The sequence below is a fragment of the Kogia breviceps genome, chromosome 4 (assembly GCF_026419965.1).
Source record: "Kogia breviceps isolate mKogBre1 chromosome 4, mKogBre1 haplotype 1, whole genome shotgun sequence".
Taxonomy (NCBI): Eukaryota; Metazoa; Chordata; class Mammalia; order Artiodactyla; family Physeteridae; genus Kogia; species Kogia breviceps.
In genome coordinates, this window is record NC_081313.1 from 88,617,001 (window position 1) to 88,643,234 (window position 26,234).

The window sequence follows — 26,234 nt, forward strand, 5'->3', positions numbered from 1 at the left end:
TTTGTTTTTTTAATATTGAGCTGTATGAGCTGCTTGTATATTTTGGAGATTAATCCTTTGTCCATTGATTTGTTTGCAAATATTTTCTCCCATTCTGAAGGTTGTCTTTTTGTCTTGTTTATAGTTTGCTCTGCAAAAGCTTTGAAGTTCCTTAGGTCCCATTTGTTTATTTTTGTTTTTATTTCCATTACTCTAGGGGGTGGATCAAAAAAGTTCTTGCTGTGATTTATGTCAAAGAGTGTTCTTCCTATGTTTTTATCTAAGAGTTTTATAGTGTCTGGTCTTACATTTAGGTCTCTAATCCATTTTGAGTTTATTTTTGTGTATGGTATTAGGGAGTGTTCTAATTTCATTCTTTTACATGCACCTGTACAGTTTTCCCAGCACCACTTATTAAACAGGCTGTCTTTTCTCCATTGTATTTCCTTGCCTCCATTGTCATAGATTAGTTGACCATAGGTGCATGGGTTTATCTCTGGGCTTTATATCCTGTTCCATTGATCTGTATTTCTGTTTTTGTACCGGTACTGTATTGTCTTGATTACCATAGCTTTGTAGTATAGTCTGAAGTCAGGGAGTCTGAGTCCTCCAGCTCCATTTTTTTCCCTCAAGATTGCTTTGGCTATTTGGGGTCTTTTGTGTCTCCATACCGATTTTAAGATTATTTTCTTCTGGTTCTGTGAAATTGCTGCTGGTAATTTGATAGGGATTGCATTGAATCTGTAGATTGCTTTGGGTAGTAGAGTCATTTTCACAATGTTGATTCTTCCAATCCAAGAACATGATATATCTCTCCATCTGTTTGTGCCACCTTTGACTTCTTTCATCAGTGTCTTCTAGTTTTGTGAGTACAGGTCTTTTACCTCCTTAGGTAGGTTTACTCCTAGGTATTTTATTCTTTTTGTTGCAGTGATGAATGGAATTGTTTCCTTAATTTCTCTTTCAGATTTTACATCATTAGTGTATAGAAATGCAAGCGATTTCTGTGCATTAATTTGGTATCCTGCTACTTTACCAAATTCATTGATTAGCTCTAGTAGTTTTCTGGTAGCATCTTTAGGATTTTCTATGTATAACATGTCATCTGCAAGCAGTGACATTTTTACTTCTTCTTTTCCAATTTGGATTCCTTTTATTTCTTTTTCTTCTCTGATTGCTGTGACTAAAATTTCTAAAACTATGTTGAATAATAGTGGTGAGAGTGGGCAACCTTGCCTTGTTCCTGATGTTAATGGAAATGGTTTCAGTTTTTCACCATTGAGAATGATGTTGGCTGTGGGTTTGGCTTATATGGCCTTTATTATGTTGAGGTAGGTTCCCTCTATGCCCACTTTCTGGAAGGTTTTTATCATAAATGGGTGTTGAATTTTGTCTGAAGGTTTTTCTGCATCTATTGAGATGATCATATGATTTTTGTTCAATTTGTTAATATGGTGTATCATATTGATTGATCTGCTTATACTGAAAATCCTTGCATCCCTGGGATAAATCCCACTTGATCATGGTGTATGATCCTTTTAATGTGTTGCTGGATTTTGTTGAGGATTTTTGCATCTATATTCATCAGAGCTATTGGTCTGTAATTTTCTTTTTTTGTAGTATCTTTGTCTGGTTTTGGTATCAGGGTGACAGTGGCCTTGTAGAATGAGTTTGGGAGTGTTCCTTCCTCTGCAATTTTTTGGAAGAGTTTGAGACGGATGGGTGTTAACTCTTCTCTAAATGTTTGGTAGAATTCACCTGTGAAGCCATCTAGTCCTCGACTTTTGTTTGTTGGAAGATTTTTAATCGCAGTTTCAATTTCAGTGCTTGTGATTGGTCTGTTCATATTTTCTATTTCTTCCTGGTTCAGTCTTGGAAGGTTATACCTTTCTAAGAATTTGTCCATTTCTTCCAGGTTTTCCATTTTATTGGCATAGAGTTGATGGTAGTAGACTCTTATGATGCTTTGTATTTCTTCAGTGTCCATTGTAACTTCTCCTTTTTCATTTGTAATTTTGATTTGAGTCCTCTCCCTCTTTTCTTGATGAGTCTGGCTAAAGGTTTATCAACTGTGTTTATCTTCTCAAAGAACCAGCTTTTAGTTTTATTCATCTTTGCTATTGTTTTCTTTGTTTCTATTTCATTTGTTTCTGCTCTGATCTTTATGATTTCTTTCCTTCTACAAACTTTGGGTTTTGTTTGTTTTCTTTCTGTAACTGCTTTAGGTGTAAGGTTAGTTTGTTTATTTAAGATTTTTCTTGTTTCTTGAGGTCAGATTGTATTGCTATAAACTTCCCTTTTAGAGCTGCTTTTGCTGCATCCCATAGGTGTTGGATTGTCATGTTTTCATTGTCATTTGTCTCTAGGTATTTTTTGATTTCCTCTTTGATGTCTTCAGTGATCTCTTGCTTATTTAGTAATGTATTGTTTAGCATACATGTGTTTGTGTTTTTTACATATTTTCCCCTGTAATTGATTTCTAATCTCATAGCATTATGGTTGGAAAAGATGCTTGATATGATTTCAGTTTTCTTGAGTTTATCAAGGCTTGATTTGTGACCCCAGATGTGATCTATCATTTAAAATGTTCTGTGTGCACTTGAGAAGAAAGTGTAATCTGCTGTTTTTGGATGGACTGTCCTATGAATATCAATTATATCTATGTGGTCTATTGTGTCATTTAAAGCTTGTGTTTCTTTATTAATTTTCTGTCTGGATGTTCTGTTCATTGGTGTAAGGGCGGTGTTTAAGTCCGCCACTATTATTGTGTTACTGTTGATTTCCTCTTTTATAGCTGTTAGTAGTTGCCTTATATATTGAGGTGCTCGTATGTTAGGTGCATAAATATTTACACTTGTTATATCTTCTTCTTGGATTTATCCCTTGATCATTATGTAGTGTCCTTCCTTGTCTCTTTTAACATTGTTTATTTTAAAGTCTATTTTATCTAATATGATTATTGCTACTCCAGGTTTCTTTTGATTTCTATTTGCATGAAATATCTTTTTCCATTTCCTCACTTTCATCTGTATGTGTCCCTAGGTCTCAAGTGCCGCATTTAATGTTGTCCAACAGGTGTCTTAGGCTGTCTTCATTTCTTTTCATTCTTTTTTCTTTATTCTGTTTGATAGCAGTGATTTCCACCATTTTGTCTTCCAGGTCACTTATCCTTTCTTCTGCCTCAGTTTTTCTGCTATTGATTCCTTCTGTGTATTTTTCATTTCAGTTATTGTATTGTTTATCTCTGTTTGTTTGTTCTTTAATTCTTCTAGGTCATTGTTAAACAGTCTTGCATCTTCTCAATCTTTTCCTCCATTCTTTTTCTGAGGTCCTGGATCATTTTCACTATCATTATTCTGAATTATTTTTCTGGAAGGTTGCCTATCTCCATTCATTTAGTTGTTTTTCTGGTGTTTTATCTTGTTCCTTAATCTGGTACATAGTCCTCTGCCTTTTCAGTTTATCTGTCTTTCCGTGAATGTGGTTTTCATTCCACAAGCTGCAGGATTGTAGTTCTTTTTGCTCCTGCTGTCTGCCCTCTGGTCAATCCCCACTTGTTTATGTTGTAGAAAATATACATTATCTTTACCTATATACTTATATGCACATCCTTCTTCATATTGCCAAGTAGTAACTTTTTCCAAAGTTAAAAAATACTTTTAAGAGTAAGTGTGTGCTACTTTTATAAAAAAATAAGGAATACCATATTGAACCAGATGGTATTGAATTAAGTGAATCTAAATATGATTTTGCTTTGAAGTTTTTTAGTTTACTTGAAGATATATTGAAATATTAGGAAAGATGGTCAAAATAACTGCTTCAGAGCTATGTATTCTGATGGCTATAATTACACTCTCGTTTTATATTTACCAATCCTCAAAATACCCACAAAGACATTTGTGGGGCTTCTCTTACATGGGTAGAAGTCTGAATGCTTCTGCTTTATTGCACATCATATTCAGGAAAGAAACAAGACAGCATGAGCTCTTCCCCATTGTACATGCTCATACCAGTCAGGCTAGAGAAGTTTGAAAGGAGCTGTCTTCACCCCTTTTATAACAAGAGCAGGGAAACAAACTCCTTTTCAAATTCTCTTTTCTCTATGAGAAACAAAGAAGAATGCTAAAGGATTGGTAATATCCCTGATTATTTACACGCCCTCACTTACCCTAAGCAGACATAGTAAGAGGGTATCTACTGCTAGATATGTGGGGAATTAGTTGGAAGACTCATTTAAAAGTAAATTTTTCTCTAATTGGGAAGTAGATTTTCTTATATTGCCTCTTCACGTATTTTGAATAGTTCTGTGATATTTTATAGCTAATTAAAATTGATTAGATCCATTAAGTTTTCTCTTTAGAGTACTTTAATATGAAAACCAGTTTGAAATGAGTCCAGACTTGAGACAGATAGTTAAATTTATGTTTAAATAAATCTAAATTTAAAAAATGAATAAAACTTTGAAAAGGCTCTTTTAGTTGATTTCTTTATTTTGAGTCCACTAAGAATGGCAACTGGCTTTCTTATTTGATAATCACCAAATCTTGGAGATTTAAAAAAATCAGAATCATGTATGGATGATGCATGGAGGTCCTCTAGAAAAGTACTCCGAAATTAAAATTCATCTCTCAGTTCAGCATATGAAAGAAATGTATTTTATATACATGACCTACTAAAGACCAAAGTAGAGTTCAGGCTTTGTTTATTGGTTATCAGTTTTGTTGAAATGACCTGAAAGTGGGAGAATTTGTCTTTTTTTGGACCTACTTATTAATACATGATCTGTCAGCAGCTAACTTATGGCATGAATGCTTTTCACTGCATGGAGCTTAATATGATAGGAACTTTACAAAGTCATAAAGAGTAATGGTGCTCTTAGTTATTAATCTAATTTGCATTGGGTTAAAGCTGCAGAAATTGGAGTGACAGCTGTAATATTTGCATCAGATGCTGAGATGTTATGTGGGATGGAATATGCTACATGATTAATTTATATTCTGCAGATAATGCCCTAAAAATAATATGAAAGTTCAATAATATGATTTGTCCCTATTTTGCTTAGTTTTATTAAGTAAACAAAGCTAAGTTTCATATACAACAAGATTTAGAGAAGTTATGTCCTTTTGCTGATTTTCCTCTATATTTTATAGGTGAGCTCCTTAACAATATTAGTTTTGGACTTGATTACTAGAAACATGATATAAACAGATGCAGAAGGTAAAATTGTAATCTTTCTATAACTTTTAATTTTTAAAAAATTATTTAAGTTTAAATTTATTTTTTTAAAGTAAGAACTATATTAATTTGTGCATTTTCTTGTTATGTGCCAGGCACTGTTATTTGCATAACTGATCTTGTAGATAACAGACCACATGGAAATCCCTGCCTCCTTGAGCTTACATTTTAGAGCAGAAGATAGCTAATTAGTAAAATAAATAAATGAAACATATAGTATGTTAGGTGGTAAAAGGTACAGTGGAGAAAACATTGTAGGTTGATAGGATGTTGAGAGGATGATCGGGTTAGTTGTCATGGAGAAAGACATTTAAATGAAGAGTAAAAGAAGTGAGGGAGTGAAGCATGTGATTACCTGGGGCAAAGAGTACTCCAGGTAGAGGGAAAAGCCAAAGCAAAGTCATTGAGATGGGATCATGTGTGGCATATTTGAGGAGTGGTATGTGTGGCTGGAACTGAGTGATTGATAAAGAAAAGGTGTGGAGGTATGAGATGAAGTCAGAGAGGAAGAATGATGGTGGGTGGTAAGGTAGGCACAGCTTACCCCAGATCTTGCTGGTTCTTTTAAAACCCTTGGGCTTCTATTCTGAGTAAGATGGAAAACCATTGGAGGGTATGAGCAAAGGAATGACATGAACTTACATTTTAACAGGATAATTCTGGTAGCTTTGTTGAGAATCATATGAGTGGTTGGGGAAGGATGTAAGTAAGATTACTTCTAGGCTATTGGAGTAATACAGGCAAGGATTCATGCTGGCTTGGACCTGGGTGGTAGCAGCAGAGGTGATGAGAAGTGGACAAATTCTGGATACATGTACAATTGATTCTTGTTATTTATGGTAGTTATATTCTAAAAAGTCACTGTGAATACTAAATTAGCATTAGCTGATTACTGAATCGTTGCCCCTGGTGAGCATAACATAAGGGATTAGATCCCTTTAAGCAGGGTCACAACATTTTCGACAGTTGATCAATACATCACTTTGTTTATTGTGTGTTTCTGTTTAAAGACACCTTCTTTAATATATATTGTTGACTCATTAACACTGAACTCACAGCTAGTAGTACTATAACTCATGACTAAACAAAGCCATCTAACACATATTTGCTCTATCAGGGACATCACAGCCTCCTTGAGCATAAGAATACTAGGCAGCACTTCAGCACTCTGCTTGGGGGCCATTTTAAAAGCAAAGTTACCATTGAAAAGCACAAAAATGCAAAAAGTGTGGAACTAAATAGACTACAAAAAAGAGTTTACAGTAGAAGAGCTGAAACAAAAAGGCCGAGCATAGCTTTTCAACCTCAGTTGAGAATGTGTGTCTCAGGTGACTCCTTTGCTGCTCTGCATGTGTGTGTGTCCATGACTGACCTGAAAAGCAATGTGTGTATCAATTTTGGGATTAAAAAGAAATTTTAGGCAGTAGGTCTGAATTCATGGAAATATGGAATCCATGGATACTGAGGATTTATTATATACTGAAAGTAGAGCTTAAGGATTTGCTGGTGAATTAGATGTAGAGTGTGAGAGAAAGAAGTCAAGAATGATTCCAATATTTTTGGCCTGAGCAATGGGAAGGATGGCATTGTTGTTACTGAGATGGAGAAAAATAGAGGAGGAGCAGATTTGGAGGTGACGTTCAGGCGTTTGGTTTTGAGATTCTTATTAGACATCTAAGTGGAGATGTCAGATTTGCACTTGGATCTCTAATTTTGGAGTTCCAGGGAGACTTCTGGGGTTGAACTATCAATCTGATTGTTAGTTGATTTTTAAAGCCATGAGATTTGATGATATTACAAAGAGTGTTAGTTAAGATAGAAAAGAGTTCTAAGTCTGAGCCTAACATTAAGAAGTCACAGAAATGTGGAGGAAATTGTAAAGAAGACTGAGATAAAAGGAAAACCAAAAGAATATATTATTCTGGAAGCCAGATGGGGTGAAGGGATTTCAAGGAAGAACAAGTGATCACGTGATTTGCAGTTGCGTGCTGCTGAGACAAAAGATGAGGACTAAAGTTTGGATTTAGCAAAACGTATGTTCTTGGTGGCTTTGACAAGAACAGTTTCAGTGGAACAATAGAAGGAAGCACCTAAATGGGATGGGTTTAAGAAAGAATGAGAAGAAAAAAACTGGAGATAACTAGTATACACAAATCTTCTTAGAAGTTTTGCAATAAAGGGAAAGAGAGAGATAGGGAGTTAAGTAAAAGAAGTAGAGTCAAGGGGGAATTTTTTTAAAGATTAGGAGCTATTATAGCTTGTTTGCTGACAAAAATGTTCCCATGAAGAAGGAAAAGTTGATGAGGCAGCAGAATGAAGGAAGAATTGCTGGAGCAATGTCCTTGTTGTATAGGACTAGAGAATGGATCTAGTACCCAAGGGAATGGATTGGTCTTAGCTAAGAGCAAGGGCAGTTTATTCATTGAAATAGTGCAAGAGGGGCTACAGCCTTATTCAGATCAGAGGTTAGATAGACTGATGAGAGCTTGTGGAATTTCCCTTGAGATTCAATTTTTCCACCCTTAGTGGGGTTCATGGGCTCCCTCTTCATACTTATATGGCTCCAAATTCAAAATCACAAGGTACAAATCATTAAGTAGACAGTGAAAACTTTTTCTCCCACATATTACCCAGTTTTTTTTTTTCTCCAAGGAAACCAATATGATGTTTCTTCTAGATATATTCTACTCATAACCTGTGGCTTTTAAATCACTTCATTAAGGATATTCATCAACTTATTAGATAACCTTGTATATTATAGCACATTATTAGGAGTTTTAGATCGTGACTAGTTGGTTATCCATACTAAATATATGGTGATCTCTACACTCCCTCTTCTACAATTATATCCTAACATTATGATGACTGTTTTGTGAACCTCCATCTTAATTTTCTTGTCAAGCATTTTTAAGGAAGAGACTATGAATATGTTTCTCTCACAGAACTTAGGACGTCATGGAATCTGGATAAAGATTTAAAGGATGAATGCCCTTAATTTGCTATAAATGTTGTTCTCCCACACACTTGACTAGTCTTATAAAGTAGAATGATAGTTTTTTCTAAAAAAAATTCTGGCTGTCTTTATCTATTAATATTGCCTATAGTGTAAGCATACCTGCTTTGAAACATACATATTAAAACTAAGTTTTTTTCTATCACTGAGACTAATCTCTAGGCTAAATAACTGAATTTTTTAGATTTAGTGAATATTCAGCTTTAATCAATTTTTACAGCTTTCCATTTTTAACTTTTTATTTTGACATTGTTTCAGACCAATGGAAATTTTGAAAGAATAATACAAAGAATTACCGTATATATTTCACCCATATTCTCCAAATATTAATATTTTAGCACATTTACTTTATCCTTTTCTTTGTACATGAGAGAGAAACAAAACTGGTTCTTCTGTCCTTTTGACATGTTCCTGTTATTTATTGAGCACTTACTTTCTGGCTCATCTTATACTTTTTCTGCTCTAGGTCTTGCTTCATTTCCCTAAGGAGCCATAGTTCCATTTAGTAGAAAATAGTATTTAGAAACCAATATTTGGGCACTGGGTGTGCTCATTGCTACTGAGAAGTCTTTGTTTTAGGTCCTTTCAGTGGATATAGATAAGAAATAAGCAAATGTACACACACATACTCACACACACACACACACACACAAATACATCTGTGTCTATTTCTATACCTGTTGCTCTATCTATATTAAAATTGAAGTATTCACATTGATATTTCCAATTCCAGTTGAACACCAAATAGTTATTCTGTCTTTTCCTATTTACGTATTTGTAATTTCCTTCTCTGACAGTGAGACACCTGGCTACTGTTATTCACAATCTACTTACTTGTTTAATTCTAAAATAACAGAAGATAATTTCAGAATTGCTAATTTATGCCTCTGAAAAAGAAACCTACTGACTACAGTTCAGTATTTGTTTAGACCTCTTTTTGTCTTTAGTCTTCCTCTGTAGTCAAATACTGTTTCCAAAGTTACTTGGATTAATGCTTTCCTTCCCCACTCCTTTCAGTGTGGTTACATTACTCACTGGGAAATACAGTTTGGTTCATTTGTTTCTCTTGTGTCCCATTTTAGGTTGTTTTTCTGCTCTTACCCTTGTTGATTTTGTTTATTTATTTTGTTAATGGTTAGACATTAATGGTTTCAAAAGTCAGAATTGTACAAAAGTAGATATTTAGAGAACTATATCTTCTTTAACTGTATCTCTTTATTTCTTATACAAAAACTACAATATTATGATATGCTTTTAAATTTTCTACCTGACATTGTATCCTGAAAGATCTCAATATTTCAGTTTGTAGATTTCTTTGTTATTCTTTTTAATTGCTGCATAATAGTTCATTATAAGTTATTCAAGCACTTTCCTGTGTATGGACATATAGTTTAATTGTAGTTTTTTTCAGTTATTTACACTACTACCATGAATAATCTTGTGTGTAAGTTTTTTTTTATTGTTGAAGGAATATCTTAAACATAAATTTCTAGAAATGTGAATGCAGAGTCAAAATATAAATGTGTGTGTAGTTTTGTTAGATATTGCCAAATTTCCTTCTATAAAAATTGTACCAATTTACATTCCCACTAGATATGTATGAGTATCAGTTTCTCCACATCCTTGACAAAACAGTGTTTGCCAATTTGGTAGGTAATTTTGATTTGCATTTCTTTTATTATGAGTTGACCACCTCTTTATTTGTTTAAAGGCCATTTTAAAGTATTTATTTTTTAGCGAGTTCTTTTGCCCATTTTAAAAAATTGAAGTTTGGTCTTTTTTTTTTTCTTAAAATTTTAAGAATTTAAAAGGTGTATTACAGTGAATAGCCCTTTATCAGTTATACAAGGTACGTACATTTTCTGTGAATTTGTTGGTCATTGTTTGACTTTATGGTCTCTTGTTCACAAATGACGATACTCTAGTTACTCATACTGCTGTGAGAAATAAACTGTCCTTTGTCTCTGTCCCAAGAATCTTGCCTCTTTTGCCCACATCCATGAAACTGAGGCAGCCTAACTTTTTAACTTGCCAAGTAGGGTAGAATCTCATTCTTTTCATGTTCTTGACAAAGATTTGTGTCCTTTTATTTTTCTTTATTTTCTTTTTCTGCAGTATTTTTTCTTTTTCCCTTTACTAAAGTCCCTTCATTTTAACCATTTCTGCCTGAAGTATTACCTTTCTAAGACTGCCTCTGTTATCTTCCATATGCACTTTTAAGTCCCTTCCTTGTAGTCAGTTTGGTGATCTACTGTTACACGTTTTCAGTACTTTCACATGTAGGGTGGATCTTCTTATTCTTATGGTGGTTTTAGATGAGTCTTAGGCATACTGCTAGCTCTTCTCTCTTTAGTGCATTTTTCTTTTCTTTTTTTTTTAGAACAATCTTTGGTGTCCATGAATGCTTGCAGTGGGAGGGTGAGAGATCATTTGCAAAGATTTGATGTTTATTTTTCTACTCGCTGAAAATTTAAAATTTGGACATCCTCTGCCTATTATACTGAGGGTGCAGGTTTTATGTTTCTTTTTGTTCTTTATTATATTTTTAGGTGATATGTGGGAGATTCAGAATTATGCTGCTGCCCAGCTACTCAGAATCCCCCCATGCACAGCTTTGCAGTTAGAGAATATAGCTTTGGGACTTCCCTGGCGATCTAGTGGTTAAGACTCTGGGCTTCCACTGCAAGGGGCACAGGTTTTATCCCTGGTCAGGGAACTAAGATCCCTCAAGCTGCATGGCCAAATAAATAAATAATAATTAAGAAAAAAAAAAAGAGAATATAGCTTTGACCATGGTATATCATTCAATTTATAGGTTATTAAAAGACTGGGGGTCAATTGAATCTAGCAGTCACTGTATGCAAGGAAATGATATTTCCTTGCTTTATATTTCCAAACTAGAGAGCTTGCTTTTTAAAGGTATTTTATATTGAATTTTAAAATATCACTGGTTTAGTTCCTTGAACAGTTTAAAACTCATAATGCATTTCAATAAATATTTCTTGATTGATACATCAGATTTTCTTATACTAGGAAATTTATTAAAGCTAGCACACTGTGGATGCACATTTGTGTTTTTTAATGCTTCATAGGAGCATATAATCAAAAAGGTTTTTTCAGCTCTCCAAATTCTGTGTCTTCTTTAGCCTTTGTTGTTAACTGTGCATTGTGACAATTTTCTGCCATTTGATTTCCATCACAACCCAATGGATTGAGAAGGGCACACGATTTAACTCCCAGCATTAAAAATTAGAATCTAAAATTTAGATTAAATGATCTGCTTGGGTTGCACAGCTAAACAAAGGAGAAGCTGAGATGAAAATTGACTCAGAACATCACTGAGTAAAATAGGTAGCTCATTCATTGTTCCCACATACCATACTTGAACTTTAGCTTCCAAGTGAAAAAACATATGTGGACATTTAGGCCAAATAACTTGTAAGTTAAGATGAATTCGCATTCATTTTCTTTTTACTCAGAGTAATAAATAAATGTTATATAGTTGAGGAGGAACATTTTGAAAGAAAGGAAAAATGTAGGGTGGGAGAATATTTATCCAAATCAAAGCAGAGACTACTTGCAGTTTACTTTTGGAAAATAATCACTTCTCATTTATTATCCAGAGGCTTTTCACCATAATATTTAACAAATGGTAAATGCTTCAGAAGTTTATAATAAAAAATACTTGACTTTCTAGACTAGCTTAATGGCTAGTCTAGCTTGTCTCTTATAAATGTCAAACATACATAATTGAGTTTTGCTGGCTTCATAATATTGTTTGTGGCATGACATGTTGTATACACACTCTGGTACTACAAACATTAAACGGGTTTGTCAACAAGTGGTGGAAAAGAATTGTAATTCAATCTCTGTGTGAATTTCATTATGTGGAGGAGGAAAAATTGAATGTTTTTCTCCCTGTTAATTGACACATAGAATAACTCCATTCCCTGCTTCAGTGCTTCTCATCATTTGAAAAAAAAAAAAAAAGCATATAGTAACAGAGGTATGATTCTGTGTCTGTCATTAGAATTTATTCACTCTGTGTACTTCACATTAATTTTAAGCTCAAGTGTAGTTATTTAAAACTTAAGAAGTATAATATTGATCTCAGATATTCTGAACCAAAAAGCTGTGTGGCAGGAATGGTGGTGGGTAGTATTCTGCAATATATGTTACGTGAATGGAATTTAAAAAATTTTAGTTGTAACTTTGGTTTTCACACAGTATTACTATTTCTTAAATTTACTTACATAGTCTCTTTGGAACCCTAAATGTTTATTTTAAAACAAATCAAGAAAAAGTACAATAGAATCCCGTTTCAAATCATGACAAGTGAGCATGTTTTTGAAACTTTTTGTTCATGTCTACAAGGGAGGAAGTATGGGGTGCATGCTCAAGTACATCTTATAACCAAGTGCACGAGTGTCTGTGAGTGTAGAGGACAACAAACCAACAAAAGAGCCCTACTACGACATACCCCAATTTCATTTTTAGACCTAAAGCTGTTTTTAAAGAATCTTTTAGCATTATGTATTATTATTTTAATGTAATGGATTCTGCCTCAGATGTTTTCAGAAGCATTTGTTTTCTAAATTTGCTAATGACCACTGGTAAATGATTGATAATTAGATTTTGGCTATGATAGCCTTCTTCAGATTGTTGGTCATACACTGTATCTGATAAAGAGAAAAAAATTATTTGGGAAATTCTTAACTTTTCTAATGTAATTTTGGATTATAAAATCTTAGTGAGCTGAGTGTTGTGTATTTCATGCATCATTTCTACACCAGCTAGAAAGATAGATGGGCAGTGTGCAGCTTAAAAATCTGTGCAAATAGGAGGACAGATGGGTGGTTTAAATGTCTCCATGAAAATGTTTGTGTGGAGAGCTTGACTCTTGAAGTTACACTAAAAAATCTAAGTAATTAATTGGGAATAATAGAGTTCATATAAAAAGCAATGTTTTTAAAGAAGTAACATAAAATATGGACTTCATTGAATTTACTAGTTATAATTTTGTAACTTATAATAAAAATCAACAAATTAGAATACAGTACTCAAATATTGTTGCCTTATTTTCTTATTGTGAACACGTGGACTCCAGAAGACTTCTTTATTACTTAGAATTAATTTATCTGCATAATTGTAGTGAACTTTTGAAATGTCTGTTGTCAGAATTTGTTGAGTTCCAAGCAACAGCAACTTAAACTAGTTTAAAAGTGATGAATCAAAAACAAAACAAAGCAAAACAAAATAAAATAAAACCAACTCAAGAAAAAGAGCCTTAGAAAGGGCTGTTCTGGCAATTCTGCAGCAAATGTTCATGGACTTTCACTCCAGCAGGTGTTCAGGCATTAATGTGACATAGCTCCCAGCCGAAAGATTGGTACCTATTTCTTTGGGAATACAATTTGGATCTTGGGTGGTATCTTCACATGGGAGTCTCCCTCTGACTCATGTGGGTAAGCAGAAAAGGGGGTTATCATTTTAGAGGAAGGCTGCAGGGCTGGCCATAGATGCATCAATTGTACTGGCTCTTTTAGAAATGTGTTTCTGCAAGAAGGATGCTAAGTAGCAATGTTTATGGGTAAATAAATATAGTATTCTATGAAAAAATTATTAAAGTAACTGAACATGTAGGCAGATGTGTTCCTGAGAATGTTAAAAAATCATTTGTGATTAGCATTATTGAAGTGGTTTATTATATCCTAAGTTAATGCCATACAGAGTAAGTTACAACTACTCTAGGGATTTATATTATTTGAGGCAAAAAATTTATTGGTTTCTGAATGAACATTTTAAAAAATTCATAATTCAAGTGATAGAATTTTAAAAAAATCACAGAGCATCCTTCATAATAAGGGGAAGAATTTTTTTTTTTTTTTTTTTTTTGTGGTACGCGGGCCTCTCACTGTTGTGGCCTCTCCCGTTGCGGAGCACAGGCTCCGGGAGCACAGGCTCCGGAAGCGCAGGCTCAGCGGCCATGGCTCACGGGCCCAGCCACTCAGCGGCATGTGGGATCTTCCCGGACCGGGGCACGAACCCGAGTCCCCTGCATCGGCAGGCGGATTCTCAATCACTGCGTCACCAGGGAAGCCCAGGAAGAATTTTTTAACGAATTTCTTATTTCAGTTACATATTTAAAAATTTGTATGATTATTTACTGGTTCACGGTGTAAAATATATTTTCCTGTGGGTTGCAGTCAAAAAAGTGACAAAACCCACTCGTTTGATAGCTAATGTCATCTTTTTCTGACCCCTTCAGATCTGAACTGAATTAATATATTTGCTCCCATCTTCCCACTGTAGTGAATCTCTTTCACTCTGTATTAGAATCTCTTTCCAGTCAGCTGTGAAAGGGTTAGGAAATATACTCTAGTGATTAAGTTATTTTCTCATCAACAAGTTCTTTATGTTATAAAGTGAAATAGGTTATCCAGGGCAACATTTTGTGAATAAATTGGACAATTAGGAGTATCCCTCTGAATAGGAACCAGCTAATGGTCTTTGGCTAGAGAATTATGCTCTGTAAAATATTGTATGCAGCTCCCCGGAAGAAGTCAGTGGTGGTTCTAGTATCCAGAAACACTAGAATTTTTTAGTAATAGAGACATACCAGTCTGCTGGAAAGTTCTGTTTCCTTTTTCACCAGCTGGATGTAGTTCCTTGCCTCAGAATTAGAAAAGTGATGAGAAAGGCAAGAAAATTGTTCTAATTCTATTGCTATACCTGAGCATGGTCTGAGGTTTCCTCTGTCTGAAAAACCCCTGACCTTTTCTCTGCTTTCGGCCCTTGGCTGAGGACATTCTCCAATAGGGAATACTTTTCTGACTCCTGTCTGTAGGGAATACCCAGATGGATGCTGAGCCTGAACAGAGTGGAAGCAGAGGAGAGCCTCTGGTGTCTAAAATTCTCAACATAAGATCTATTTTGGGGAAAGATTCATTTGGAGGAGTCTCCTTGGATAGAGGGCAAAAATTAATATATACTTTGAAAAGTTTATTCCCTAAATCTAAATAATTGAGAAGGAATATTTGTTCAGTTTACAAACATTGAAGATCTGCTTAAAAATTTCATTTATTTGTATAGTCATTCATTTATATTGCCAGTCTGTAAATATTTTCTGAATGATTTTAGTAAAGGAACCACAAAAAGTTTTGTTTTTTTAAAAATTAATTTATTTTATTTTATTTATTTTTGCTGGGTTGGGTCTTCGTTGCTGTGCGTGGGCTTTCTCTAGTTGCAGAGAGCGGGGGCTACTCTTTGTTGCGGTGCATGAGCTTCTCATTGCGGTGGCTTCTCTGTTGCGGCGAGCGGGGGGCTTCAGGAGTGGCCGTGCACGGGCTTAGTTGCTCCGCGGCACGTGGGATCTTCCTGGACCAGGGCTCGAACCCGTGTCACCTGCATTGGCAGGCAGATTCTTAACCACTGCACCACCAGGGAAGTCCACAAAAAGTTTTAGTTCATAAAATTATCATCTCCTAGACTTCTTCTGCATCAAGTTTAAATTTCTCTGCTTGATTTCTTAAGTCATTCACAACCTAGAGCTGTCATACTGTACAGACATATTTCCTTCATTTCCTCAAAACTTGCTGTCTTTGAGCTTACTGCTTTGCTTGCCTATGGAACATTGCTTATTCTCTTCATGTTTTCACTCAGTATTCCAAATCACTAGACCATGGGCTGTATGTCAAAGACTCTGTTTTGCCAAATACTCAATTCTCAATGTCTAGCACAATTCCTGGGGGTGTACAGTTAATAATATTTACTGAATGAAAGAAAGGAAGAAATGGAGAAAGAGAGTGAGAGGGACGAACTGTTGTCTATCCTGTCTTTCTTATACCTTTCCAGACTTGCCTCATCTTTTAAGGTCTGTTTTCTCCACAGTCTCCTCTGACTTCCCTGGTCTTTATTCATATCTCAAACCTAGACCTCAAAATTTAACATTATTTACAGACTTTCTTGTTTTCTTGGTTATACAATTTCACATGCACTGTTGTTCCAGTTTGGTGTGAGCTCCTTGAAGATGAGAAGGATCATATATCTATAATTTTTCAAAAAATTTATTGTACATTAACCTTTATTCACCAAACATTTACTGCACTGCATGCTTCCTTTAGAGCATCCTTTGTACAAAGTACTGGCAAGTAAACATAGTATGTGTTCAGTAACCTTTTGATTATTCATAAAATGTATGAGATAACAAAATAGTGGTAGCTCAGTTTGCACATAGTGAAGATAGAACTTTTAAAATGATCTCTTTGCTAACATTATTGAATGTTTTTTTCAGGGAAAGAAACTGAAAAGGCTAAGGAACGTTATGACAAAGCCACAATGAAACTTCATATGTTGCATAATCAGTATGTATTGGCATTGAAAGGGGCACAGCTTCATCAGAATCAGTATTATGACACTACACTTCCTCTGCTTCTGGATTCCTTACAAAAGATGCAAGAAGAAATGATAAAAGCACTGTAAGATACATTTCCTATTTGATATAAAATCCCTTCATAAAATGATTTTAACATTTTTTTTTCTGCTAGTTCACCTTTCGTATAAAAATTGTCTTTCTTTTGTAAGCTGCGTCATTGAACTAGCTCAATGGGTATTTCGCACCTCTTCTACCTTGGTTTTCACTTCTGTTATCCTTTCAGTTTACACTCACTCATCTCTGCAACCTTCTAGCTAGCCCCAAGAATGTCTCTTATTTTTGTATGTTTTTGTTTTGCTCCAGTTAGCTAGACATTTAGCTGAAAAAAATAATCTTTAGTTTGATAAGTGTTAGTTTTTGTTTGTTTGTTTTTTGCCATGCCACACAGCTTGTGGGATCTTAGTTACCCAACCAGGGATTGAACCTGGGCCCTCGGCAGTGAAAGCACAGATTCCTAACTACTGGACTGCCAGGGAATTCCCTTGACAAGTGTTAAGAAGTGGATATCTACTTCCAGAGGGTTGGGTTTAAATCTTGAGCAATGGATAAGCCCAAAGGAAATAATTTTTTGGTTTATTTGCCAGCTTTTTGTTGTATGAGATTAAAACGAACAAATGTTTATTGAAGTTCTGCTGTATGCAAAGCACCCTGGTGCTTGCCGATGTAGCGATGAGTAGGTCACAATTTTTGCCTTCAAGGAACAAACAACGTTGGTCAGTAATTCAAATGCATACACGTTTACCATACAGATCAATTCAATATGCCACCCTATGGTAGACTTCATCTCCTTTATTTGCTGGTTTAGATGATCCCCCATTTCCCAAAAAGAGATAGAGTGTTTTTAGTCAACTTGAATATGTCATTGAATATGTCAACTTTTAAGGGTATTGATGAATAGTGAAATGTCTACTTAAAATATTTAATTCATAAGTTTAGTAATGTCTACTTTAATTACATATTGTTGATCTATATACGTTTCCTTTCCTACTTCCATTTTATGAATCAATATTTTCGCAAACTCTCCATATGAATCTTCAATAATAGTGTCTTCATCATCACAAGAGCATCCTTTTTTGAGACATATAATAGTTTCACACAGTGTATTATCTTTACTTTATAATAAATTTTTTTAGTTCTAGCATTTTAAAAAATCCAAGCATGATAGTATCACTGAAATTGAATCCTATGTCACAAGTACTCATTCATATAACATTAGGAGACTTCTTCCTTTTTTTCCCTATTTGTCTTAAAGATGTGTTAATGATCTCCACATCATAACCACTTACTGTTTTGCTTCTTAAGAATTATCTAGATAGTCTTATTTACAGTAATATCATTCAGTACTTTCAATCGTGAGGTCATAACCCCAGGAATATTTACTAAATCTGTATTAAATTTCTCTGCCTCCCTCTTTTCTTTAAACTGTGTCTATCAGGTGATTTCTGTAATCATTCCAAGCTAGCATTGCCTGAAGCAATTTGAATTTAATTTTTTTTTTAACCCAAACAGTATTTTGCTATTCAGAATGAAGTAATTGAGAGAATGCTTCATAATAAGAGAGGTTTTGTAGGATAACTTTTTATGAGTGATGATTTTGGAAAAGAAAAACAAACAAGGCCTTATATTTATTTGGGTATATTATTTGGGTATATTTGGGTATATTATTTGGGTATATTTGGGTATAAGCTTGTTTGTCCACACTTTTTAAGGCTAATAATGATCAATGGTATGTTTTTACAGCATATCATTCTTAAGTTGGAGATTGAGTCTTTGTAACAGAATAGTTTTTCCTTTTGCATTTATTAGATAAGCCTAATAACTTTTATGATTATTTTTGCTACTAACTGGAGGTCAGGAGAAGAGATTGAGATGTCATTGAAGGTATAAACCAATTAAACTCTGTAAGTATAATATGAAAAAGAGCAGAGGCCTAGGAGCAAGAGAAGAACCAGGAGCTAGGGCATGTGAGGAAGCAGCAGGCACTGAACGAAACATTAAATAGACAGGAGTTGATCCACACTTCCATGTTATGGAATCAGCATTTCAGTGGTGATGTTTAGAAATGGAAAGTGATTAGCACTGACTTACACTTTGGATATGTTAGATAGATTTTGGAAGATGTAATGCCTTACTCCAAATCATTTACAATTATTATATTATATCAAATGTAAGTTGTTAATCTGTACACGTGTACAGTCTCTCCATTTCACTATCCAGGTATATGAAATAAGGTGGTGTGTTAAATCACCATCTGTAAAAATTGGCATTATATTTCATATTGTTTTAAATCCTTTTTGGGCTTATCTTTCCCTGATAAAACTTTAAAATGTAAAATTTTCTTTTCTTTTCAGGAAAGGTATATTTGATGAATACAGCCAGATAACCAGTCTTGTTACAGAGGAAATAGTGAATGTCCATAAAGAGATTCAAATGTCAGTTGAACAGATAGACCCTGGCACAGAATACAATAATTTCATAGATGTTCACAGGTATGTATGATATTTTCATTCTCCTTTCAGTATTTATGACAGTATTACTTTAAAAAATTTTTACCATATAATATTTAACTGAATTAAAATAAGAAATATTGAAGAGCTTGTTAGGAAATAGGCTATTTCATATTAATTTGTTTTTAATTATTTTCAAAATCCTTTCTCAATGATAACTATTTAATTTATATAATGATCTTGAAAAGTTTTTCAGTTGTTACTACATCACTGCTTAAACCCCTATTTAATCCATGAAATTGTATTTTCTTTTTAACAATTATATAATAATAATACATTTATGGTTTTCTGTTTGTGTTAAACTTTATAGTAATAATACATCAATTATTTTTTCATGCATGCATCATCTTATTTTATACTCATTACCACTGAGGGAGGAATAAAGCAGGTTAATATCTGTATTCTACAAATGAGGAAGCTAAGCTGAAATTACTTGACTAGATCTTTGAGGCCTAAGGTTTAGTTTGATTTATTGTATTTGTTTTTACTCTACTTTGTTAACATAATTTTAAATAAGAACAAATATTCTGCCTTTGGTATGTACTAAGACATATTATGATAGTACATTCATATTGATAAAAATTATTTGGCATACTTTACTAGAACGACGGCTGCTAAGGAGCAAGAAATTGAGTTTGATACTTCCTTACTAGAAGACAATGAAAATCTACAGGCAAATGAGATTATGTGGAATAATTTAACAGCAGAAAGTTTGCAAGTAATGTAAGTATTTAGAAAATCTGAGGCTTAAATATTAGTGTTACTACTTATAGTTAAACTTTATCAGATTTAAAATTCTAATTTTTATTTCCTTGGAAGTAATGAAAAGTAAATTAAACATGAACTGATCTTTGGTCAGAGTGAAATGTTTTAAGAAATATGTTAACTTTACCCATTATCATCACTAATTTCAGTAATTCTGAAAATCAAAATTCTGTGTGATGTTACATTCATTTGCCCAGTTATTGCTGATAATCGTATATTGGAATAATGCTTTATTTTTTCCAAAATTTATAGAAATTTTTTTTATCCCATTTCATTCTTTAAATAGCAGAACCATTTTGGAAATGAGGACAATGAGTGTTAGAGATAAGAAGAGACTTATAGATGTCAGAAGCATTTAGTATAAAAATTTGACTTTTGAGTTCTTTTCTCTTTAAGCAGAAGTATCTTCTGTTATAGGCTATTATATCAATTCCTTTTTCACTTTTTGTTATTATGGCATAAAATTTTAAAAGAGTTTTGAGAAATCTTAATGTGTTTTTTGTCCTTTTCAAACATTTAAGGCTATTAACAGTACATTTTAAAATTTAGAAAATGTAATTAAGGCATTCTACTTTTAAAGTATATTTAAAGATATTTAACCTATCTGCTGATTTTGTTCAGTAGCAACACAAAGAAACTTATATTTATTAATAAGTGTTGTATGTACCTATACTTGTGTGAGAACTACAGCTAGAAATGATTACATACTTATTTTCTTTTCGGTATTAGACATGTTATATCATCTGACTTATTGAAATTTTACCTCAAAAGACACAGCCGAAAGTTCCTATCTATGTAATTAAGCAATCTCCCTTCTGTTGTTCAGTGACGTTGTAGTGTTATAGATAATTAAGTGGTAGGATCCTGGGACTAGTTCTTGGTAAGGGGTTTAATGTCTTTAAAGTTGGCCAGATGGGATGAAGAAACTAACAAATGCTTGTTGAATTACCTTGTCCAAGATGAAGGCTTAATAATTATGGGGACTGACCATTGATTAGAGGAATGGAGGCATGGGAGTACCCTGCATTAGAGGGTCTTTTTGAGCAGCCATAATGCGATTCTTGAAGCTATTTCTCAAGTTTTAAGACCCTTCTCAGGAATCCGTCTTTGACTTTAGGCATACTCTTACAATGTCAGCTATCTCTAAACCAGTGGTACTCACCCTGGGCAATTTTTGTTCCCAGAGAACATTTGACAATGTCTGAGACATTTTTATTTACCATTTGGGAAGGTAGAGGCCATGAATGCTGCTAAGCAGCCTACAGTTCACAGGACAGCCTCCAACAACAAAGAATTATCTGCCCAAAATGTCGGTAGTGCCAAGGTTGGGAAACTATGCTCTTAACAATAGAGTTGAATGCATGTCATAAAATAGATGGTAGAGTTTCTCAATTCTTGTGCAGTGACAAATTCCATTCCTTAATTTCTGTGCTGCTTGGTGAAGGAACATGACATAAATTACTCGTGTTTTTTTAAGTCATCATATTGCCCCCAAATCATTCATTCATTTATTCATCAAAATATATTTACTGTGTGTTTAAGGTTGTAAGGTTTACTACTTTCAAGGAGTTTATGCTACAATTGATCAATTTAATTTAATACACCAAGGAAGAATGAGCATATCGATATTGGAGTATTATGAGGTAATATTAAAAATAGCTACCTGTTATAAGCTTATGTAAAATAAGAGATTTTGTGACCAAAGAAGAATTTGTTTTATTGCTTTTTAGGGTATAATTAGAGCAAAACTAGTTATATTCATAAATAATTATTTCTTAATTGTGGTGAAGCAATGAACAAAAATGCAATAAATTAAAGGTAATAAATCTTTGATAATGTGATAGATTTAATTGCTTACCTCTTACTGAGGCAAAACTTTAGCTATATTTTATTGAACAGTATCTAAATTCAGGATATGAGTTTAAGATTAGACTTTCCAAAAGAATTTTATTCCAATAATGAGTTATTCAATGTGTCTTTTGGCACTGTTAAAATATTCTAAATTAATTCCATTAAAACATGTATATGTGTATATATGCGTGTATATATATATTTTAATGTAAGAGGAAAATCTTTCTTTTTACCATAGTGTTAGTGTATTAAATATAAACTTATATCTTTTCTTTCCTGAGGCATTGATTTGCTAATTTTGTTGTTTATGTTGGAATATTAGGTGCAATAGAAATGAATGAAACAAATGAACAAATAGTTTCCAGAAAAATAAACACAAATGACCAGTAATCCTGTGACAATTAAAGAAATACACATTTTTTAAAAAAGAAGCTATTTCAACTACCAGATTGGCAAGGATTACGTAATTTGATAGTACCCAGTATTGTGTAGGATATGGGAAAATAAGCCTTCTTATTAAGTCTTGGTAGAAATGTAAAATTAGTATAACCTTTTGGGAGAAGAATTTGGCAATATACTTCAAAATTCAACTTGCAAACCTTTTAACTTAGAAATTCCACTCCTAGGACTTTAGCATACAAGTACGCAAAGGTATATGTACAAGCTTAACATATTGAGTTGGTTGGGTCTGAATCCTGACAGTATGGCTTATTACCTTTGTGAAAATGGGAAGATTATTTAATCCTTTTATGCCTCATTTTCCTCAAAATGTAAAATGGTAATAATAATGGCACCCAATTCATAGTGTTGTTATGAAGATTACAGGTATGAGTAAATGTGGAATACTTAGAAGAGTCCCTGGCACATAGTAAGTTCTGTGTATTAGGTTTTTTTTTAATTGAAGTATAGTTGATTTACAATATTATATAAGTTACAGGTGTACAATATAGTGATTCACAATTTTTAAAGGTTATACTCTATTTAGTTATTGTCAAATATTGGCTATATTTCCTATGTTGTACAATATATTCTTATAGCTTATTTTATATATAATAGTTTGTATGTTTTAATCCCCTACCCCTATACTGTCCCTCCCTACTTCTGGCTCCCCACTTGTAACCACTAGTTAGTTCTGTATATCTGTAAGTCTGTTTCTTTTTTTGTTATATTCACTAGTTTGTTATATATTTGGATTCCACATATGAGTGATATGAATCATACAGTATTTGTCTTTCTCTGTCTGACTTATTTCACTTAGCAAATACCCTCCAAGTCCATCCATGTTCCTGCAAATGGCAACATTTCATTCTTTTTTATGGCTGAGTAGTATTCCATTGTATATATATACCACATCTTTTTTTTTCTATTCTTTTTTTTTTTTTTTTTTTTTTGGCGGTACATGGGCCTCTCACTGCTGTGGCCTCTCCCGTTGCAGAGCACAGGCTCCGGACGCACAGGCTCAGCAGCCATGGCTCATGGGCCCAGCCGCTCCGTGGCATGTGGGGTCCTCCTAGACCGGGGCACGAACCCATGTCCCCTGCATTAGCAGGCAGACTCATAACCACTGCGCCACCAGGGAAGCCTTATCTATTCATCTTTGATGGACACTTCAGTTGCTTCTATGTCTTGACAATTGTCAGTAATGTGGCTATGAACATTGGGGTACATGTATCTTTTCAAATTAGTATTTTCATTTTTTCAGATATATACCCAGGAGTGGAGTTGCTGGGTCATATGGTAGCTCTATTTTTAGTTTTTTGAGAAACCTCCATACTGTTTTCCACGGTTGTTGTACCAATTGACATTCCTACCAGCAGTGTACAAGGGTTCCCTTTTCCCACATCCATGCCCACATTTGTTATTTGTGTTCTTTTTTTGATAGCCATTCTGACAGGTGTGAGGTGATATCTTATTGTGGTTTTGATTTGCATTTCCCTGATGATTAGTGATGTTGAGCATCTTTTCTTTCATGTGTCTGTTGGCTATCTGCATGTCGTCTTTGGGAAAATGTCTATTCAGGTCTTCTGCCCATATTTTAATCAGGTTGTTTGTTTTTTTTTGGTGATGAGTTGTATGAGCTGTTTACAAACGTTGGATATTAACCTCTTATTGGTCATATCATTTGCAAATATTTTCTCCCATTCAGTAGGTTGTCTTTTTGTTTTGTCAATGGTTTCTTTTGTGATGTGAAAGTCTTTAAGTTTAATTAGGTCCCATTTATTTATTTTTGCTTTTATTTCCTTTGCTTTAGGAGACAGATTCAAAAAAGTATTTCTATGATTTATGTGAAAGAGTGTTCTGCCTGTGTTTTCCTCCAGGAGTTTTATGGTTTCCTATCTTACATTTAGGTCTTCAATTCATTTTGAGTTTATTTTTGTACATGGTATTAGAGAATGTTCTAATTTCATTCTTTTATATGTAGCTGTTCTGTTTTCCCAGCACCACGTAATGAAGAGACTGTCTTTTCTTCATTGTATATTCTTGCCTCCTATGTTGTAGGTTAATTGACCATAAGTATGTGGGAGTTTTTCTGGGCTCTCTATTCTGTTCCATTGATGTATGTGTCTGTTTTTGTGCCAATACAATACTGTTTTGACTACTGTAGCTTTGTAGTATAATCTGAAATCAGGGAGCATGATTCCTCCAGCTCTGTTCTATTTGTTTTGGCTATTTGGGGTCTTTTGTATTTCTATGTATTGGTTTTTGTTCTTGTTTTTTAAATTACTGCTTGGGGTGGTTTTGTACATTAAGGACTCTGAGCACAATGCTTACGTTTTTCAGGGGCCTTTGGCTATGTTTGAGATCTGAAAAATTTTTGTTAGTTCCAAAATATGAAAAGAAAACTGTTACAAGGTATAATATTATGTCACCTTCATTAATTATTAAATTTGGTATTTACAAAAACATTTCAAACAATTTATAGGTTAAACTTTCTCACTTATTAATATCTGTGTATGAATGAGGGTTTCTGAGAAATCACATATATATGTGTGTGTACACACACACACACAACACACACACACACATATAGTTTGGATAGAGGCCAAGGATTATACAGGTCTCAAAACAGTGGCAAAACACTGGAAACACACTAAATATTCATCAGTAAGGGAATGGTAAATGAATTATGTTAGGTCTATACTAACCCCACAATTTTCCCATATTATTCAGGTTTTAAATAGAATAAGATGGGTTTTTATATAAGCTTATATGGAAAGATCACTAGAGTATATGATAAAAAGCAAAAACAAATTATAGAATAACACTTATGGAATGAGTCTATGAATAAAAATGTACATATATGTTTGTATATATATAGAACATATTTAGGAATGGAGGTGAATCGATGGGGTATGTAGGGAAGCATGTTGGGGCCAATATTTATAATAATGTTAAATAAATGTGGTTTTATTTCTCATCTGTTTGCAGTTTTATTTGAAAACTTATGTTAGCATGACTCTCTCCAGAATATTAGCTATTTATTTTCCTTCCCATTATGTTAGTTCCTTATCCTTTCACTAAGCATTTGTTCCTTAGTCACATTGCTTTATGTAGTTTTAGAATAGAACACTCTCAAAGCTCTTTTTGAAAATGCTAATATTTTATGGCCTGTGCTTCCTTTTGTTCTATATTTTTTCTTAGCCCATCTACAAGCTCTAATGCATTAATAAAGAATGGTATTAAGGAAAACTTCAGAAACATTTTTCTTTTTGTTTTGCATTCCTTTATGTTTGTTTAAGTGATCAGTGACCCTATCCTTTGTGAAAGGTTACATTTGTTTGGAAATGAGAATCATTAATTTTGACTTCTGGAGAATTTTTCCGTAAGTAGAAGTCATACTGGCAGTCTGTCAGACTGCTGATTAGTAGTGACTGTGAAACAAAGAAAAACTTGGATTACATTTATCTTGGACTTTTCAGAATTCTTGGCTAGATGTCAGATGTTGCGGGTGATTTATTAACATCTTTGTTGAATGAGTGAGTGAATGAAGATAGTTTTATGGAGAGATTTCAGGGAGTTTCTGAATAGTGAATCTTGTCTCTCGCTTCATATTAGAATCACTTAGGGAGCTTTAAAAAATGCTGATGCTTGGGACCTGACCCAAACCAATTAAATCAGATTTTCTGAGAGTTAGATCTAGGCATTGGAATTTTTTGTAAACTTTCCAGGTGATTTTAACGTGCAGACAGGATTAAAAAATCTGCTGTATCCCATTAAAACTCTTTGTAGAAATGTGTGTTTTACGTTCTGGGGGGATGGTGTGTGCAAATTTTCAGAGGGCTTCTTAACCCAAAATGGCTAAGGACTACTGCTCTAGTTGAATATCTTTATATTTAAACAACGTCTTTTTTGTTAAACTTTTCTAACTTACATTCCTCAAGTTGTATAGCATTATTGGGGAATAATTAGCATTTTTACAGTAGTCTAACCAGAATTTCTTTTTAACTCT

The 26,234-nt window shown here is 33.8% G+C and overlaps 1 protein-coding gene across 7 annotated transcripts in view; it reads left to right on the forward strand.

Moving 5' to 3' along the window:
* The window catches only part of FER (FER tyrosine kinase), a 468,410-nt gene that overhangs the window by 104,747 nt on the left and 337,429 nt on the right, over positions 1–26,234 (forward strand). For all 7 annotated transcript variants that reach the window (XM_059063150.2, XM_067031424.1, XM_067031423.1 and 4 more), the window contains 3 exons: positions 16,521–16,704; positions 19,013–19,150; positions 19,772–19,891. In XM_059063150.2, the coding sequence (XP_058919133.1) occupies positions 16,521–16,704; positions 19,013–19,150; positions 19,772–19,891 (442 nt within the window). The remainder of the gene's footprint in view (positions 1–16,520; positions 16,705–19,012; positions 19,151–19,771; positions 19,892–26,234) is intronic.